At 40.2% G+C, this 17,598-nt stretch overlaps 3 protein-coding genes across 4 annotated transcripts in view; all 3 read left to right on the top strand.

The window, feature by feature from the left end:
* The first annotated feature begins 1,060 nt into the window (after positions 1-1,060).
* On the top strand, positions 1,061-7,931 carry LOC103467461 (kelch repeat and BTB domain-containing protein 12-like). Its single transcript, XM_008413862.2, has 10 exons — positions 1,061-1,194; positions 2,553-2,760; positions 2,908-3,089; positions 3,187-3,319; positions 3,423-3,656; positions 3,781-4,139; positions 5,335-5,608; positions 6,293-6,440; positions 7,023-7,220; positions 7,372-7,931. The coding sequence occupies exons 2-10, from the start codon at positions 2,590-2,592 to the stop codon at positions 7,518-7,520; spliced, it is 1,848 nt and encodes a 615-aa protein (XP_008412084.1). The 5' UTR covers positions 1,061-1,194; positions 2,553-2,589; the 3' UTR covers positions 7,521-7,931.
* Positions 7,932-8,422: 491 nt separating this feature from the next.
* Positions 8,423-15,097, top strand: LOC103467462 (bone morphogenetic protein receptor type-2-like). 2 transcript variants are annotated; one of them, XM_008413865.2, is made up of 12 exons: positions 8,423-8,675; positions 9,078-9,272; positions 9,443-9,607; positions 9,728-9,823; positions 10,694-10,717; positions 11,150-11,253; positions 11,339-11,560; positions 11,789-11,903; positions 12,604-12,761; positions 12,921-13,077; positions 14,616-14,752; positions 14,845-15,097. In XM_008413865.2, exons 1-12 carry the CDS (start codon positions 8,648-8,650, stop codon positions 14,941-14,943), a joined length of 1,500 nt encoding a protein of 499 aa, XP_008412087.1. In that variant the 5' UTR covers positions 8,423-8,647; the 3' UTR covers positions 14,944-15,097. The 2 variants fall into 2 exon arrangements, with proteins under 2 accessions (XP_008412087.1, XP_008412086.1); XM_008413864.2 differs by lacking the exon at positions 8,423-8,675 and having other exon boundaries at positions 8,918-9,272.
* Positions 15,098-16,079: 982 nt separating this feature from the next.
* LOC103467463 (NUAK family SNF1-like kinase 1) overlaps positions 16,080-17,598 on the top strand; it is a 12,591-nt gene continuing 11,072 nt past the window's right edge. Inside the window, exon 1 of the mRNA XM_008413866.2 lies at positions 16,080-16,685. Coding sequence (XP_008412088.1) covers positions 16,335-16,685 — 351 coding nt within the window. The 5' untranslated portion in view covers positions 16,080-16,334. The remainder of the gene's footprint in view (positions 16,686-17,598) is intronic.

Here is a 17,598-nt window from a genome sequence, read left to right as displayed (position 1 = left end):
CCTTGTCATTGTTGCAAAAGATCTGCAGACCAAAGTTCGTGTACTCACATCAAGTGTAAACTGAGGCGTACGTGAGTGAAACCTGCGTTCCAAGGTCTGAATGCTCACTGGTTGGAAGAAGTTTGACCAAAGGAGCAAATGTCCGTGCATGCATGCCACTCGCTCCTGTGGTTGTGGAAGGTAGCATGCTTAACTGTGCATGAAAACACTGTTAGCAAATAGTCAGCCCGCATAATGAGTCTGTGTGGAAATTCATGTCACCTCCATTAACCTGTCGGGAAGACAGACACACCTCCCGCCACATGAAGTCACATGACAGAAACTGCAAACTGCACTTCATCCATGAGTGACATGAAAAGGAAAGACCATATGTGATAAACAAGTCTGCTTTGACCCATAGCATCAGTTGTTTACACAGATATAGCAATAAACCTAATTCGGTTCAGTACACTGTGACTTTGACTGTTCTACTTGCAACAGCTATGTGATGTCTGACAGGATGTCTGCTGCACTATGACACCCTGTAAATGTGTAAATGAAAATCTTTATGTGAAAATCTTCCACGGCTTTATTCAACAGTCTGAGAACTTTATGCATGTGCATGCTCTGTCTTTCTCTCTCCATTCTCTGTTTGTGGATTCACTCATTCCAAATCAACAGGTTTCGGGTTTCGGTCAGCTGATTGCAGAGGCTCGGTCATATAATCAATCACTACTCTCTGTTTTTGGACAAAAACTCTTCACTGAACCTTAACAATTACCTTTCACAATTTAGACTTTGATAAAGCATGAAAACATGCGTGACCCAGAGTTAAAACAGTCCAAAAACATCCTGCTTTTTAAGTAGGGTGGCTTAGCCGTCTTATCCAGACTGAAATGTTTGAGATTTTCTTTCTTCTCTTGAAAAACAGTAACTTGTATTGTTGTAGACATTCAAATTGAAATGGAGCATTGATGTTAGATTGAGAGGTAGTGTAGCTGTAAACATAAACTCAGCTGCAGCTCTGCTTGCAGTGGCTGATCTATTTTAAACTCACTTCATCTATGAGCTTGATGTTGTCTGCTATGCCTTCCCAAGCTGTAAATAGCACAGAGGACAAGTGCAGCACACCTTCATAAACAAGCCTTTGACGTGACTTGTAATGTGACAATTTATGAGATCTACGTTGAGAAACCTCCTGGTTTTGGGAAACAGGTATGACTATTTTTGTTACTGTGCTTCTTAAGTTTGTTAAAGACATTCTCAAGTGTGTCTTTAGTCAGATTGAACTCCCTGTTCATGGAAGCGACTTGTGAATGTTTAACCTACTCATTGACTGTCTACTGTATGTTTAGAGGGAAAAGCATTGAAAGGATTTTTCGTATTTTCTGACAGCTGCACTTTGTACATCTTTGAGATCAACTGCACACATTGCATTCAAAATAGAACATCATCTGAATGCATTTGTTTCAACTGTTTTTGAATTAACAAAAGAATAAAGTCAAATTTGGAATAAGTTTCTATCTCTTTCCCCATTTGTCTTTCACAAATTTGGCATAAAATCACAAGTTTTTTGTTTTTTTTCATCCCTAAACTGACAGAAGTGGTGCAGACATTTACACAAAGCCTCTATGGAGACCGAGGTGCAGTCGTCAGCTCAGGAACAGCATGGATCATTTATGCTCCCAGTGTTGTGAAACTTTCTGTTAAGTACATGATGAGAATTGAACTCTTTGTCTCTAAGACTCTAATTAAGCTTGTTAGAATGAAGAGAGCTGCGCTACCAGGAGTCTTCCCCAGAGCTCTGGCTGCTTGCAGGCAGCCCACACACATTTATAACTCTGCATCAAAACCACACATCCTCCTCCCGTTTTTCTTTCAAGATGACCTTCGCATTCCAACAGTTGGAGCAGGGCTCCGAGCTACACCACTTCGTTGACATCCAGCAGACACTCGGCTCTGTTTCACTTAGTGATCGACTATTAAATTCATGTAAGAAAATACAGAATTAAAGGTAACATTTTCCATTACATTTTCACCCTTTTCAATACAAGTAAAACATATTATTCATGCAAGCTATAATAAGTAAATTTTATATAAGACCTTCGCATTACATCTTGATGATTCTTAAACCACTTTTCTTCAAACTTAAAGACTTAAAACTCAGTGTCAGGTCCCAAACTTCTACTACATCGCATATTAAACATTGCAATCAGAAAACGTAATTATTCCCAGCAGGAAAAGGAAAAAAAATTCTGTAGAAGACAGAACGTCTTCTTACAATCCATCGTTGTAACCAATTATTATTCCTCTGTAAGAACAGTGTAACCCGTGCACTGATCTTGCAAAAATGGGGGAAAGAAATATTTTTTGCAAACGGCGCTTATCATTATGTTCTTCATGTTGAATTGTCTGTGCATGCCCCTGGAAGTGATGGACGGCCTTTATCTGTTAGCTGCTTTTGAATTAACAGAGGAATAAAGTAAGATTTGGGAATAAGCTTGAATTCCCAAGCTTTATCCCTTGTTTACTTCGACACGTTTTGCATGAAATGTCACGTTTTTATCCCCAAGGTGACATCAGTGGCGCAGTCCTCTACAACAAGCCTCCATGGAGAGCGAGGTGCAGCCGTCTGCTCAGGAACAGCATGGGTCATTTCTGCTCAGGCAGCTCGCCAGAATGAGAGCGGCTGAGGAGCTCACTGATGTGGTCCTGCTCGCAGAGGGTATATCCTTCCCATGCCACAAGGTGGTGCTGTCTGCATTCAGCCCTTACTTCCAGGTAAAAAAAAAAAAAGTAAAAATGCCACTCTGCAGAGTAGATTTTAAAGATTTAAAATGACAACACAAGACATCTCAGCCTGTGTTTGGCCAAACTGTTTGAAACTAATGTCTAGTCTATTGAAACCAAGTGATTGTTTGGTTGCAGGCTATGTTTACATGTGGTCTGAAGGAAACTCGAGGAGGAGAGGTGCCCCTCAGAGACACAGCTGCACAGAGCCTCGAACTGCTGCTGAAGTACATGTATTCTGCTGAACTCCCTCTTTGTAACGACAACATCCAGGCAGTGGCTGCTGCTGCCTTCCTGCTCCATGTGGATGGAGCTTTTAGGTGAGATAATAATCTCGGTGTGGGTGTATTTCCAACAACCAGCGACCATTTTACAGGAGCTAAAAGGTTTTTACTTCCCACAATGCCATTTTTTTAGGTTGTGTCAGAGCCACATGGAGGCCCATATGGACGCCTCAAACTGTGTTGGGCTGTACTATTGGGCTAGAGATCTTGGTGCTACTGATCTGGCTGACTGTGCTTTGAAATACATCTGTCAACACTTTACCCAGGTGAAGCAAATGCTGTCAAATTTTCTTTCAACTAGAGCCTTATATTTAAATAAATAAAAAAAAATAAAAACATATCATCAGCTTATTTTCTGCATCTTTCAAGGTTTGTGAGGAAGAAGAAGTGCTGGACCTTGATGCCCAGCGTCTCGGGACTCTACTGGGATCAGATGACCTCAACATATCACAGGAGGAACTCGTGCTTGAGTTGGTGCTGCGGTGGGTTGAGAGGCACAGGAACAACTCTCAGAGCGAAACCCAGGCTGTGGAATTGCTCCGGCGAGTGCGACTAGAGCTGGTGGATCCTGGATTTCTCCGGAAAGCGAGGAGGAGGAACCCGGTGAGATGGGATTGGAGAAAATGACCAAATAATGAGGTCACTAGTCATAGCCAAAAAAATATCAATACATTATCAGATAGCGTATGTAGATTTTTTTTTTTTAATGTAGAAATAAACGTCCTAGGTGCTGCTGCGGGATGCAGAGTGCTTTGGGATGATCGATGCTGCCCTGCAGACCTCAGGTCTCTGTGAGACGTCCGCTCCACCTCGACCACCTCTTCGATACGGCATGGAGACAACAGATTTGCTGCTCTGTTTGGGTGGAGTGAACACCGAGGGTGTGCCGGCGAGACGTGGAGGACTTGCTGACCAAAGTTTTTGTTTTGCACCCCTCGGTAGAAAGACCTACTACATCCCGTCTCCACTGAGGGACTGCGGCGGTCAGGGCCAGGTCACAGCAGGAGCGGTGACCCGGGACAGCAGCGTACTGGTGGCTGTAGAGGCAGAGGATCAACACAGGAGGAAGAGGCTGGATATCTACAAGTTAGGACAATTCCTTGAAAAAGCATTTATATTTCTTGAACTTGTTACAACTGAAAACTTTTCAAAATCGTCACTTTTGAAAAATAATGACCTATGTGATTTATTATTATTGTTTTTTTGTTGTTTTTTTTTTACCAAAAGTGATTTATTTTGCAAGAAGTGGTGATTTCCCCCCCCCCAAAAAAAATCATCTTTTGGCAAAAAATTATTTAGGCAGTTATTTTGTGAAGGTGATGAAACAATACTAAAAAATGGTGGCGTGCATGTGTTCAGCTTTCTTTTTAGTTGTTATAGATGCTTATTGAACAAATACCACAAGGAATAGTAATTCCTTGTGGTATTAGTATTCCTTGTGGTATACTAATACCACAAGGTATTAGTGGTAAGGGAGGACCTTTCTCTCTTACCCTGCCTTTGAAGCCTTTAAAGGCTTTTAAATCCTTCTGAAAATGGAAAGAATATGAAACATCTGCAAAACTACCACGGAATTGATGTCTTCCCAAACTGACAGATTGAAAAAGTCAGTATTATTCTGAGAAGCATTCAAGAAGTCCATGATGACTCTGGAGGAACTGCTAAGACAACTTTAATTGTGTATTCCACAAACCTGGTCTTAATGGAAGACTGGCATAAAAAATAAAAAAAACCTGTTGTTGAAATAATAGCAACGATAAATCACCTTTGCATTTTACTATAAGCCACCTAGACAGACGTTCCCAACCCTGGTCCTCAGAGCCCAGGGGACTGCATGTTTTAGACGCATCTCCACTCCACCACAACTGATTGAAATAATTGCAGTAACTCCTTAGCAAGCCTCCAACATCTGCAGAAGCCTGTTAAACACCCACTCATGAAAGACAGGTGCGCAGCAGCAAAAAATTGGAATTACTTATAAACTGATGTTCACACATGCTCTCCGTCTATTGTGACTGAGTTTGAGAGACACCAATGAATGTCCAGATGCCCAACACTGGTAGACACCTTGATCAAAGAATTTGATGGAGTTCAGGAAAGCTGCATAGAAATGCACACCACACACGCCAGTCATAAAATCTCAAAAAAATATGCTGAATTATGTTGATGTAAAGATACTAATTGGGGAAAAGGAGTATGGATACTTTTCAAGTATGTGGAAAATGAGACATTTCAAAAAATGTGCTGCTTTAAATTTCTACGCTGCCTGTTTCTGTTTCAGATACAGTAATTCTGAGGAGAAAATCTGGGTGAAGCTCTGCTCTGCACCCTACAGAGACATGTACGCTTTGGGGTTGGTCGGAGATGCTCTGTACCTCATCGGCGGTCAGATGAAAGTGCGCAATCACTACGTCATAACGGACAGTGTGGACAGATGGTCGCTGAAGAGAGGAGGCAGCTGGCTCAGTTTTGCTCCTTTGCCTCTTGCTCTGGCCTGCCACTGCGCTGTGAGCCTGAAGGAGCGTCTCTACGTGCTGGGGGGCTGGACCCCACAGGTACAGGAGGAAGTACAATGTGCTGGGGGGGTATGTGATCATGTGTCTGAAGGGAAAGCGATGCTTCGTGTAGGCTTGGGCCAACTAAAAGAAAAATCCTAAACGATTTGGAGAGCCATTTCAGCCAAAATTAAATAAATAAATGGATTCTTTTGTTCCTATTTATATTTGCTTATTTATACATTTATTTATTACTTTATTTGTTTATTATTTTATTTATTTATTCCCACATTTATTTCTGCCTGTACTTTTTTCATTTCCCTTATTCATTTCCCATGAATCAGGAACAAATAAGTACAAATGAATAAGGAAAATGGAAAAAGGACAGGCAGAAATAAATGCGGGAATAAATTAATAAATTAATAAATAAATAGATATGTATAGGAATAAAGAAACCAATTATGCATCTGTTTATTTATTTAATCTTGGCTGAAATGGCTCTCCATCGTCAGAACATTTGATCTTATTCTTTTCATTTAGGTTCATGCAACTGAAAACGCTTTGGCTCCCCCTACTGGTAGGAACAACGAAGGATGTTTAAAAAGCTCTGTCCATTTCTTAGCTGATTAAATTCAAGCATAGATTAAACTCTTCTCTATAATTTAACAAAAAGCTCCTTTGATTTCTAAGTGAGTTCCCTGTTTTCCTGTCTTTGAACTGCCCATCTTTCCTCTCGTGCCTCAGGACCAGCCAGATGATGAGCCTGACAAGCTGAGTAACAGAGTGTTTCGATTTGACCCGAGCAAAGACAGGTGGACAGAGTGTGCCAGGACGAAATACTCCAGGTACCGCTGCGGTACAGCTGTACTCAACGGAGAAATCTACATATTAGGTCAGACTCCAGTACTATACATATTTATCCTAGTTCAGTTTAGTTTATTTATATAGCAACAATTCACACGAAAAATTCTTTCAAGGTACTTTTGGTGACAAACGGGGTCCAAAGTTTGCATGTCAATGTCCTGAAAAGAGACATGGCAAAACACAAAAACCTAGCCTGGAGAACTTTCTATAAAAGATGAAATAAAGAGAGAACACAAATATTAACTGAAGAAATAGCTGAGCCAGAAACTCATTTCAGGAAAGATACGGCTTAACTCAGGCACACCGGGGCAGGAATGCTGTTAGGAAGAAACCAACAATAAAAAGAAAAGCTTTTGATAGCAATGATCTCTGTCACTCCGTCTCCACTGTAACTTTATTTCTATGGAGAAGAAAAGCAAACAGAGCACACATTTCTATTTGTTACAATAGCTGGGTCACCGACTCTGCTGAAGAAAATAGACACAACTTACCCAAAGTCACTGAACCAGCCATCTCCAATGGAAAGAGTAAAAATGCAGCTGGGCAAAGGCACATGAAGTTTATTTTAAGTTTTCTGAATGGAAACATTTTTGTCTGTGTGTGTTTACAGGCGGTATAGGATGTGATGGTGAGGACTGTGGACAATCACGCCGCTGTCTGAGCTCCGTAGAAATTTACAACCCAGATGCAGACAGCTGGAGGCCCGGTCCAACGCTCCCTACAACCCTGCTTTCACTTCGAACCAATGCCTCCAACATAGGAACGGTAGAAGGAAAGCTCTACCTCTGCGGATACTACAAAGGGGTTGGTGAGTGACACTTCCTGTTCCTATATATGTTTTTCAAGCTGCATTCTGGATGCATCAGAATAAAGGAATGTAAGATGACGAATGAGACATCGTTTCTAACCCAAATTAGATTTTTGGGTCAAGCATCATCATCATCGTACATTTACTGCAGGTCGTCATGAGATCATCACCAAGGAGATTTTGGAGTTAGACCCTGCAGACTATATATGGACGGTTGTGGAGAGACGAGCAGCGATGCACGACAGCTATGATGTTTGTCTGGTGGCTAACCTCAATCCTCGGGACCTCCTGACACCCTGACGCAAGCACCTCCTCATGACTCTCTGGGCAACAACGCGAGAGCCTGATATATGTGTGTGTGTTGGGGGGGGCGACTGCAGGAGCAGCCATTCTTACAGAGCTTCATTCTAACATAAACACTTCACTCCCACATGCCATACATCTCAAGACAAGACTAAATGAAAGAGGCCTGGGTGCATTTAGTTTATGTGAATCATTTCGCTGTTTGACAGATAAAATGGATGACTTTCATTAAATAGTTTTTAATTAAGACACTTGCTCAGAGGCTTACAGAATTTTTTTTTTATTTTTATTTTTTACAACAGTTGTCTGTAAAACTTATCAGCACAAAAACAGATCGTAGGAGCTTTTATACAACTTATTTGACATGAACATACAATAATTTCAGGGTAAACTTCCTGACATTGTTATGTAAAGTGGACCCCAAGCTTAATAGCTAAGAAATGTGTAAAAATGTTTATTAAGATGTGTACAAATCTTTTTATGCAGTAACATATGCTTTTACAGAAAGCTCAGCTTGAAATTTAGATTACATATTTGGTGAAATTAACTTAATTTAGAATGATCATTATACTACTAAAACTTTGCACTGCCATTTTTGACAAGTAGACAACACTTTTTTTCCCCATACAATGTCACAGAGAAAAGTATTTTTGACCATTTCTTTTTGCACAGTTTTTCCAGAAACCTGGTTCCTTTCTTTTTAGGATGTAGGTCTTTGAACTGTGATGGGCAATGAATGAATAAAGTTTTATGCTGCATACATTACTTTTATAGAGAAATCATTCAGTCTGGTACAAGTCAGCTTGTTTTACAAAATAAAAACCTAGTTCAAGCAAATTCAGTTAATTTTTTATTATTCCTGCTACTTCTACATTCAAAAAGAAGAAAATAAAAATTTGGAAGAATTAATTCTGTAGCGTCTTCAGATTTAGTAGAACTCTCGTAACAACCATAAGTCATAACCACGACTCTGGGAGTATCTTTAAGCGGCTTCAAGGCAACCAGTGTCCTTCTACAAGGATAACAGTGCAGGTGTGTCAGTGGGAGTGATGAAACGTGGGAAACTCCTCTGACATTCTCAGAAAGGATACTTCCAGCTTCCCAGCCTCCAGTCTGAATCCGACATGAAGAAGTGGTTTTTCCTGGCTTTGGGTGAGTGAACTAAAGCTCTTTCTTTTTTAAATTTTCACTGCATGCTTTCATATTGCCATTTAGCCATAACATAGATTACACAATCAGAATTTTTGAATAACTTTTTCCAATAATTGAGCTAGTACATGTTTTACACCACAAAAGCCGTCTGTGCATGTGTTGCATGATCCTGTCTCCTCCTGAAACTAAGATTGTCCATGAATAATTCTTTAAATAAATTGATGCAAATAGTTCAAACAAATTCAAACAAACTCTGGTTTAATCATGATATGCATTTTGAAGGAAAAATAAGGAAGAGTTTTCTGAGTGACTGAAGATTTTCAGTTTTACCGTCAAGAACAATGGATGGATGCCTACCTGCACCGGTTCAGTTATTAATCAACACTTTCTTCGTCATTCTAGAATGTCTCTTTCTGCAATTATGTCACCAGTCCTTCCTGCAGAAGAGACGCTGTGCTTTCCAAGTGACAAACATAAAGAACCACGGCTACTCTGCAGCTGGGAATGTTACTGGCTCCGTGCAGCTCTGTGAAAACACCGGCTGCTGTTTGGCCATTTATCGAATCACAAATGGCCAGCTGAAGGTCGACACGCTCGGTGAGAAAGCACCATGCCCAAACGAGAGAATCAGGAAGTTATTTAACAGAAAAACTGTCCAAATTTTTGTTAATTTAACACCCAAAAGCAAAGAATTATGAAGGAATAATTCTTTCAAGCATCAAGAGTGTTTATGCTTTATTCTTATTCATGTGTTTGTTATTTTTTAGCGTGCGACAGGGTAAAAATGCTTTGCCCGCATGAAACCTGCAAGGCACAACCACCCTTCATAGATAACTTCGTTACATGTACATGCAGTACAGACCTATGCAACAGAAACATCTCGTTGAGTCCAGAACCAGAACAGCCTCCAGAAACCCACCACCATTCAGCAGGTACTCACCAAAAGCAATTTTTCCTTTGTTTTGACAAAGTTTGACTAATTCAAACAAAAATAAAAAAAGAAAAGAAAAGAAATGTATCTGTATTTGTTTTTTGCGCTTCTTTTCTTTTAGTTGAAATCACACAAGCAGTGGTGGTGGTGTTGATTCTGTTCCTCACCGTTCTCATTGTTATTGCTGTCAAGTGGAGAAAACTCTGCAAGGAAAAAAGTAAGCTTCATTTTCTGGTGTATTGATTTTAGAAGGGTTTTTTTTGGTTTGTTTGTTTTCGGAAACATGTCGAATTACCACAACACCCAAAGTCCATCTCAAGCTTCCCTTTAATGGATTTGGGAGAAACTTTAATGTTTCTCATCTTTTATACATAGCTTCCTATTTGTGCTTTTTGCATTTTTCTAAAAGCTTCATTTGCTTCTGTGGTTCAGTAATAGATTTTCAGAGATTACTCCTAAAAGATTAATCAGAACCCATGTACATTTAGGGACATTGAATGTCACGAACAGACTTTAAATCATTAAATGAACAACTTATTTTGACTGAATGTGGTATATCCGGATAAAAATATAACAAATAAAAAATAAATAGGTTGTTTTCTTATGTATTCCATAATAATAATATTCCTCAAATATGTTATAATAAATTTTACTTTTCTTTAAAATACATATCCAGTGAAAAGATGCATGAAAAATTTCTGCAGCACATTTATTAGTCACTGTTGTACCAACTATTGGAGTCTTTGCCTCAACAGTGTAATAGTGGTTAAACTCTAATTGTTTTTCATGGAGATTTGAGTCACCTTGAAAGTTTGTTATAAATATAATACATTTAAAATATTTTATTGTGTAGTTAAACAATGTTGGGTATAAAAAAAATAACTTTGCATTTGTTAATTTGTAGAGAAAAAAAATCATGTTTACTTGTAAACTAAAGAATGTATATGCTTTAAACTTTGGTAAAGCTTTAGAGGTTATTAAAGTATATAGCAAGTCTTACCTGAATGTGATATTTTTTTATTGATTAATTACTACTTTCTTCATATTCAGTCTTTACTGCTCTTCTTCATTTTGTCCTGTTTTTCAGCCAAAATGAAGATCCAAATTGAAGGTAGGTTGAGATACGCTGGTGAAGATCCAGATCTCTTTCTTTGTTAAAGCAACACAGAGCTGGACCTTGATGGCCACTTTAGTAACAAACCAGTTATTGTCCTGATCCCACCGGTGCAATGACCTAATCAGACAAACACAAATGTTTTTTGTTCTTATATCAAACAAAACAAAACAATAAATAATTCCTGAGTGATTGTTTGAACTTTTTATCTTATTTTTATGACATTTTCAGGATGTCTCCACTAAACCTTGAGTCTCTTTCATTCTCTGCTAACGCTGTCCTTGGTATTTATCTTTGACACATAACTCCCCTTTACCTTTGCTACTCTTCCGCAACATCTTAGCAGATGTTTAGTCAGGCCAGCTTAAAGAGAATAAATACACCTGCATGTCTGTCCAATCCACTTTAAAAGGTTTTATATAATTTTAGAGGAGTATCTGCAGTCGACCTGTCAGGACTATAATATCCAACAAACGTGTTCCTGTCAAATAAAAGCTTCAGAGAACCAGATTACAGACATTGAACTGCAGGGGGTAAGTCTGACAGTGAATGTTTTCCTGTTCTCCAGCCATTTTATTAAGTCATGATAGCTTTTTCATTGTTTCTTTTTTTTTACAGGTTCTTGGACAGGGGCATTTTGCAACTGTTTATCAAGGGAAGCAAAGGGGAAGTGTGGTGGCTGTGAAAGTGTACACTGCAAACGGGAAGCATCAATTTATGAATGAAAAGGAGGTTTATGAGCTTCCACTGATGAAGCATGAGAGGATTCTCCAGTTTCTAGGCACGGAGAGGAAACCAGACAATAGCAGCCTGCTTATTGTGCTCCAGTACGCTGAACATGTGAGTATGAACAGGTCCTTTCATATTAACCATTCTGAGCTGCATAAAAGGTTTGGTTGGGGTAAACAAAGAGAAAGATCCAAGAGTAATCTTCATCCCTCCTTTTATTTTTATTTTGAATGTGGACAGTTTAGCTGGATTTATATTGTCTCTCTCTTTTTTTTTAATCCTCTGGACTGAGTCCCAAACTCCTTGAGTCCTGGACAGTTGTCTTGTCTTTGATTTCAGGGTTCTCTTCATTCCTTTCTGTGTAAACACGCCAGCAGCTGGATGCTGACCATGAGGCTGTGCCAGTCCTTGTCGGAGGGACTTTCCTACCTCCACTCTGACCTCCGCAGCAATGGTACTGGCCAGAATCCAACACCACAAAATTATGTCTGCATGTTCACATTGTAGCATTCACGCTAGAGAGCTGAATCTGACGGCACTTAAACGATGACGTGTTCCTTCTAACCAAAAACTGTTACAGAAACTTGATTAGCCGAGTGATGAAATATGGATTCCTACCGCATGGTTTAGCAAAAATACTACATTTTTTAAAGGGTTTGCAAAAAAAAGTATAAATTTGCATGTAGTGTGCAGAAATCAAGGTGATTCTGAAAGAGTTACATTAATCACGTCTTCACAAGCAAATGCCTCTTTAAACCATAGACAACTGATACCCAGTTGAGATATAATGTGATAACTTATCAAAATATCCCCTCTCTTTCATGCAGCAGAGAAATGTGTTTTGTTTTTTTACTTCTTTTGCTAATGTTTCCAACAATAATAAGGAGGATGTAATAAAACTTCAAGCACGGTGAGGCTGGCTTATATGGTCGGGTTCATCGTAAATCTCACTGCCAAGCATCTTTCAGCTCATACCACTTAATAAGAAAAAAAAACAAAACAACTTTTAACAATTTATCATCAGCAAATTATCCAGAAATCTAGACATGGCTCTCGCAAATGTTTACAACTGCAGCTGTGCAGGATACAAACCATTGCAGGAAAATGTGACTAAAAGGATGCATTTGAAATGTCTGAGTCTTTCTCTTGCACAGATGTGCACAAACCTCCCGTTGCCCACAGAGACCTCAGCAGCTCCAACGTGCTGGTCAGAGCAGACGGGACTTGTGTCTTGTGCGATTTTGGATCCTCCACAATCCTGCGTTCTTGTTCAGAACATCGCTTCTGGAGGAACCTCTCCACAACCACGACGGTGAGATAATTTGTTGGGAATCAAAAATCATGTCATAAAAAAAAAAAAAAAAAAAAACTCAACAGAAAAGAAACGATCTGCACAATATAACGTGAGGTGACCGATTTTATGTCTACTCAAGGTCTTAAAAGGATCCATGCTTGTTTTTTAAATTCACAGGGTCATCTTCAGTTTTGCACACTCAACTACATGTCCCCTGAGATCCTGGAGGGCTCTGTGAACCTCAGCAGCAGCTCATTTCTCCTGCAGGGCGACATCTATGCCTTAGGTCTGATTTTGTGGGAGATAGGGATGCGCTGCTCTGATTTGTTTACAGGTAAGTTGCTGTTATAGCCAAAGTAATGTATTGATTTTTTGGATCAGAGAACCGACTTTAGGAGACTTTTTTTGCACCAAACCCAGAATAATTTCAGATTTACTAGTTGGTTAGACACAATTTTGCAACAACATGAACCCATTTGTAAGTTTGTCTCTATTTAGTGACCAATTTTGCCGTTATTGTTTGGGTTAAAGTGTAGGCCAGTTTAAACAACCACAGTAAAAAAAAATTATATGTTATTTCTAATATTTTATAATGGGACAGATTGGGATTTTCTATATGAAATTAAGTTGTTATAAACATTTGAAACATTACCTGCGGTACCTTGTGCCATCTTCATTTACTATCCAGATTAATTCACTGAAAGTTGAAGCCAACATCTAGTAAAAGAGTAGTCAAAATCAAAGTGGAGTCTTCTAGGATCTTAAAACAACTTCACAATTGATTTTTTTAACCTTTTAATCATCATCATGTTTGAGTTTGATTTTGTCTTAGCCCTTCTTGGATTAGCAATTAGCCCTGGGGTCCAGGGACTACCTGATCTGGATTTATTCTACATAAATATGACATGACAAAATTATTGAACTATATGCCCTTAAATTCAGCCTTCAGGTGAAAAAGATTTTTATAAATGAGGTTTTGATGCTATAAAGTGTTGACCAGAAGGTGGTGCTCCAGGACTGAATGTTCAAACGGACCACAGGAGTTCACCCTTTAACTCAGCTTTTCATTTCTTAATCCATCCATCCATCCATTTTCTTACACCCTTGTCCCTCAGTGGGGTCGGGAGGGTTGCTGATTCCTATCTCCAGCTAGCGTACCGGGCGAGAGGCGGGGTACACCCTGGACAGGTCGCCAGTCTGTCGCAGGGCAACACAGAGACACACAACCATGCACACACACACTCACACCTAGGGGCAATTTGGAGAGGCCAATTAACCTAACAGTCATGTTTTTGGACTGTGGGAGGAAACCGGAGTACCCGGAGAAAACCCACGCACGCACAGGGAGAACATGCAAACGCCATGCAGAAAGACCCGGGCCAGGAATCGAACCCAGAACCTTCTTGCTGCAAGGCAACAGCTCTACCAACTGTGCCACTGTGCAGCCCTCATTTCTTAATCATTTGTTATAAAAGTTCTAAATATTACGAGCATGTGACAAAACATCTGTAAGAAATGTTCATCTCCTCAGAAGTCCCTCCCTAGATAGTTCTAAAACCACCTAGTTATGCAGTTTGTGCACACATCAGGTGGTTTAGTAAAAAAAAAAATTATAATAAAAAAAACTTTAAACTGATTGAACGCTCTTTTTCTGTTTTCCAATATGTGCACAGAAATGTCAAAAATGCACTCTCAGGATTTTGTGCTACACAGAAAGCAGAAACCCAGACTATATCCGATAGGTTGGCTGCTTAAAACTTGTTTTCCATATTTATGTTCTTCAAAATCCTAAATTGTGCAAGACAGTTCATATTGTGCAAACAGATTACAGATTAAATTCATTTCAGTTTGTGCAAACACTGTCACCTACAGGGGGCGCTGTTCCAGAGCATCTCCTGCCTTATGAACTGGAGCTGGATGCCAATGTAACACTGGAGAGGCTCATCCTGTTTGTGTCTGAGATGGACAGGAGACCCTCCATTCCTGGAAACTGGGAGATGTTACCACAGGTATTAGCCGAGACTTTGCTCTCACTCATGGTTGTGTGGCTGAATATCAACAGTATGACACGTTGACTGTAAACCAACTAAACCTTTTTCAGGGATCTGGGCTGAAGGAGCTGCTGTCAGACTGCTGGGACCGAGACACAGACGCTCGGCTGTCAGCTCCGTGCGTCGTAGACAGATTAATGTCTCTGTAACCTTCTAAATTGTTCCTTTTTTTCATGTTGATACATTTATGGATATAAAGATAATAGTTCTCGTTTTGTCTCACTGCTTTTTGTTGAAGTTTCTAATATTTAGCATAGCAACAGTTCACATGATCGCATAAGCTTTCAATAAAGACGTTTTTGATTGAAATTTGAGGGTTTATTGCACCATCCGATTTCATTTATATGAATTTTTTATTCAGAAAAAACAGTCACACATCATGGAGATGCTAGCAAAAAACAAAATTAAAACAAGATAATGTGAAAATTTGCTGGGGCAGTAATCGCTACCTTTAAATGCTATTTAAAATATTATATTGTGTGTTGCATTGATGTATAATGAACGAGTTCCACCGTCTTTTTTTTATCAATCCACTTATATGCACAACTTTTTACTATGATTATGTTATAATCACCTTTTGGTTTTATGTGACTTCACACTGGTTTTAAGGAGGTACGTTAACCTAGAGATGCATTTGACAGAAAAGTGTGAGAAACTTATGTGACTACATTTGTGCATCTCGGGCTCATTTAGGTTCAATGTAGCAGCAGTTCTCAAAAAATAAGAGGCACATTTTAATGTGCATCTTCATAGCAATAAAATGACTGGATTGGATGATTACAGATTTCTGCTCTTGAAATTATTAACTTTTTGTGAAGTTTATATTGGTTTTTGTTTGTTGTGTCTAATTTTATCTATTAAAAAAAAAGCAAAGGGATCATTAAATGTATTATCAGTAAGTTCAATTAACCCCTTCAGGCGTGAATTACATATGAATTAAGAGGTTATTTAATACATTTATTTAAAGTTGAATTTTTGATCAACTTCTACGTCTAGCTAATTTTACACAACGATATGCTTTTTTCCCCCTCATAAACTTTCGTTTTAATATAGTATAAGACGATAAATGAGTAAGGCTTACTTTCTCTGATCAGGAAACACGGCTGAGTGATGTGGGGGGGGGGGGGGAGTGGGTCCAATCTGACCGGCAGGGCAGCACATTCCGGACATATTTCCCTTCTCGTGTGCTGCTCAGCCAAGAATGAGTCCTCGGAAAACCCAAAATGATTCCCTGATGGGCGTGACGCGCAGGGATGCTGGAATAATGAGGCTCCACCCACCCATCTCTGTGGACCATGTGGTCCCCAACGCTCCTGTTGCTGAGCTCATAAGCTGGGAGAGAAACCGAAATAACAGTAGCTGTCAGGATGACTCAGATCTTTGTTAGCGTGTTTGTCTGCGCTGCGATTTCGTTCTTGCTCCTATAACTCTCTATATGGGCAACTCCAAGCCTCCCTGCGCCAGCTTTCGCAACAAAACTCTGTACAATTTGGGGATCCGGTGAAAGCTCCTGACAGCTGCGCTCCGTGCCCAGGGGAGGATGGGCAGACGTGAGGCGCACAGCAGAGGCGCGATGAACACCAGCCACCTCTCCGAGCTCGGCTGCCTGCAGGACTCGGCGTCCAGCGGCCACCACCACCACCACCAGCACCACCAGCAGCAGCAGCAGCGCCACCACGGCGAGCAGCTCCGGGGGACGGACAGCGGTCACCCGTGCAGCGCAGACAGGAGGCAAAGGAAGGCGGACCTGGCCGCGGCGGTAGCGCCGGTGGAAGTGAAGAAGCACCAGCATAAGCACAACCTGAAGCACCGCTATGAGGTGATGGAGACGCTGGGAAAAGGCACCTACGGCAAAGTCAAAAAAGCGGTGGAGAGAGCCAGCATGAGAACAGTGAGTAGCAGTTGTAGGATTTAGATTTTATACACGAAAATAGTCTGTAAAATGTAGCTGTAGCTGTGTGAAGCAACCAGTTTTTGAAATGTTACAGGGGTATCTTTAGAAAGCTTTTTTTCTTTTTTTTTTTAAAGGAAGGACAAATGGGAGGTGAGTTGATAATCACGGGGTGGTTCACCAAACCAAAATGTTTGATAACAAAGTAATTAAATGCAAATCTCTGTAGGATTACATTGTTCAAACAACCAAATAGTTTCTGAGTTCATATTTTTAAGCATATGAATCCCAGGTCCAAGATGATGGAGCGAGGGATGAACATACAAAAGGGGGTCAGATGAAAACAGAAATACATACTAGATGTTGTTCTGTTGTGCCAGGGGTGTGTCGTGGTCCCTGTGTCTATATCTGCTTGCTGTGGTTCTTAATTATTGATGCTGAATACTTGCTTCCTGTTCTGCCAGGCTGAAATGCCTTTGCTCTGACTCACTCAGCGTTTGGGGTGTAAGAACCCTGCAATCGGCCTCCAACAGTGGTTTGACCCAGTTCACTGGAAACCAGCAAAAACCCGTCTTATGGATTGACAGATATTATCTATTTTACTTCCCAACTGCAGATTCTGACAGTGGGCAGATGACTTGTTTTAATAGTGGATTTCTGCTGATTCTACTGCAATCTGACCACCAAGAGGCTCAGTGCTTTATACCTCTACCCTCCGTTTTGGAAAACAAACACATGCCAGTAGTGGGAAGCTTTTGGGAAATTAGAGCTTGGATCTTGTGCTTGTTGCTTCACCTCTAACCCTAAGCATCTAATTGGGATGGGAGAAAACAAGGCATGAAGAGCTAGAGTGTATTTGTGTGTGTGTGTGTGTGTGTGTGTGTGTGTGTGTGTGTGTGTGTGTGTGTGTGTG

The sequence above is a fragment of the Poecilia reticulata genome, linkage group LG7 (assembly GCF_000633615.1).
Source record: "Poecilia reticulata strain Guanapo linkage group LG7, Guppy_female_1.0+MT, whole genome shotgun sequence".
NCBI classification, from domain to species: domain Eukaryota; kingdom Metazoa; phylum Chordata; class Actinopteri; order Cyprinodontiformes; family Poeciliidae; genus Poecilia; species Poecilia reticulata.
The sequence above is the reverse complement of the archived record's forward strand: the minus strand, read 5'-3'. Positions and strand labels throughout refer to the sequence as shown.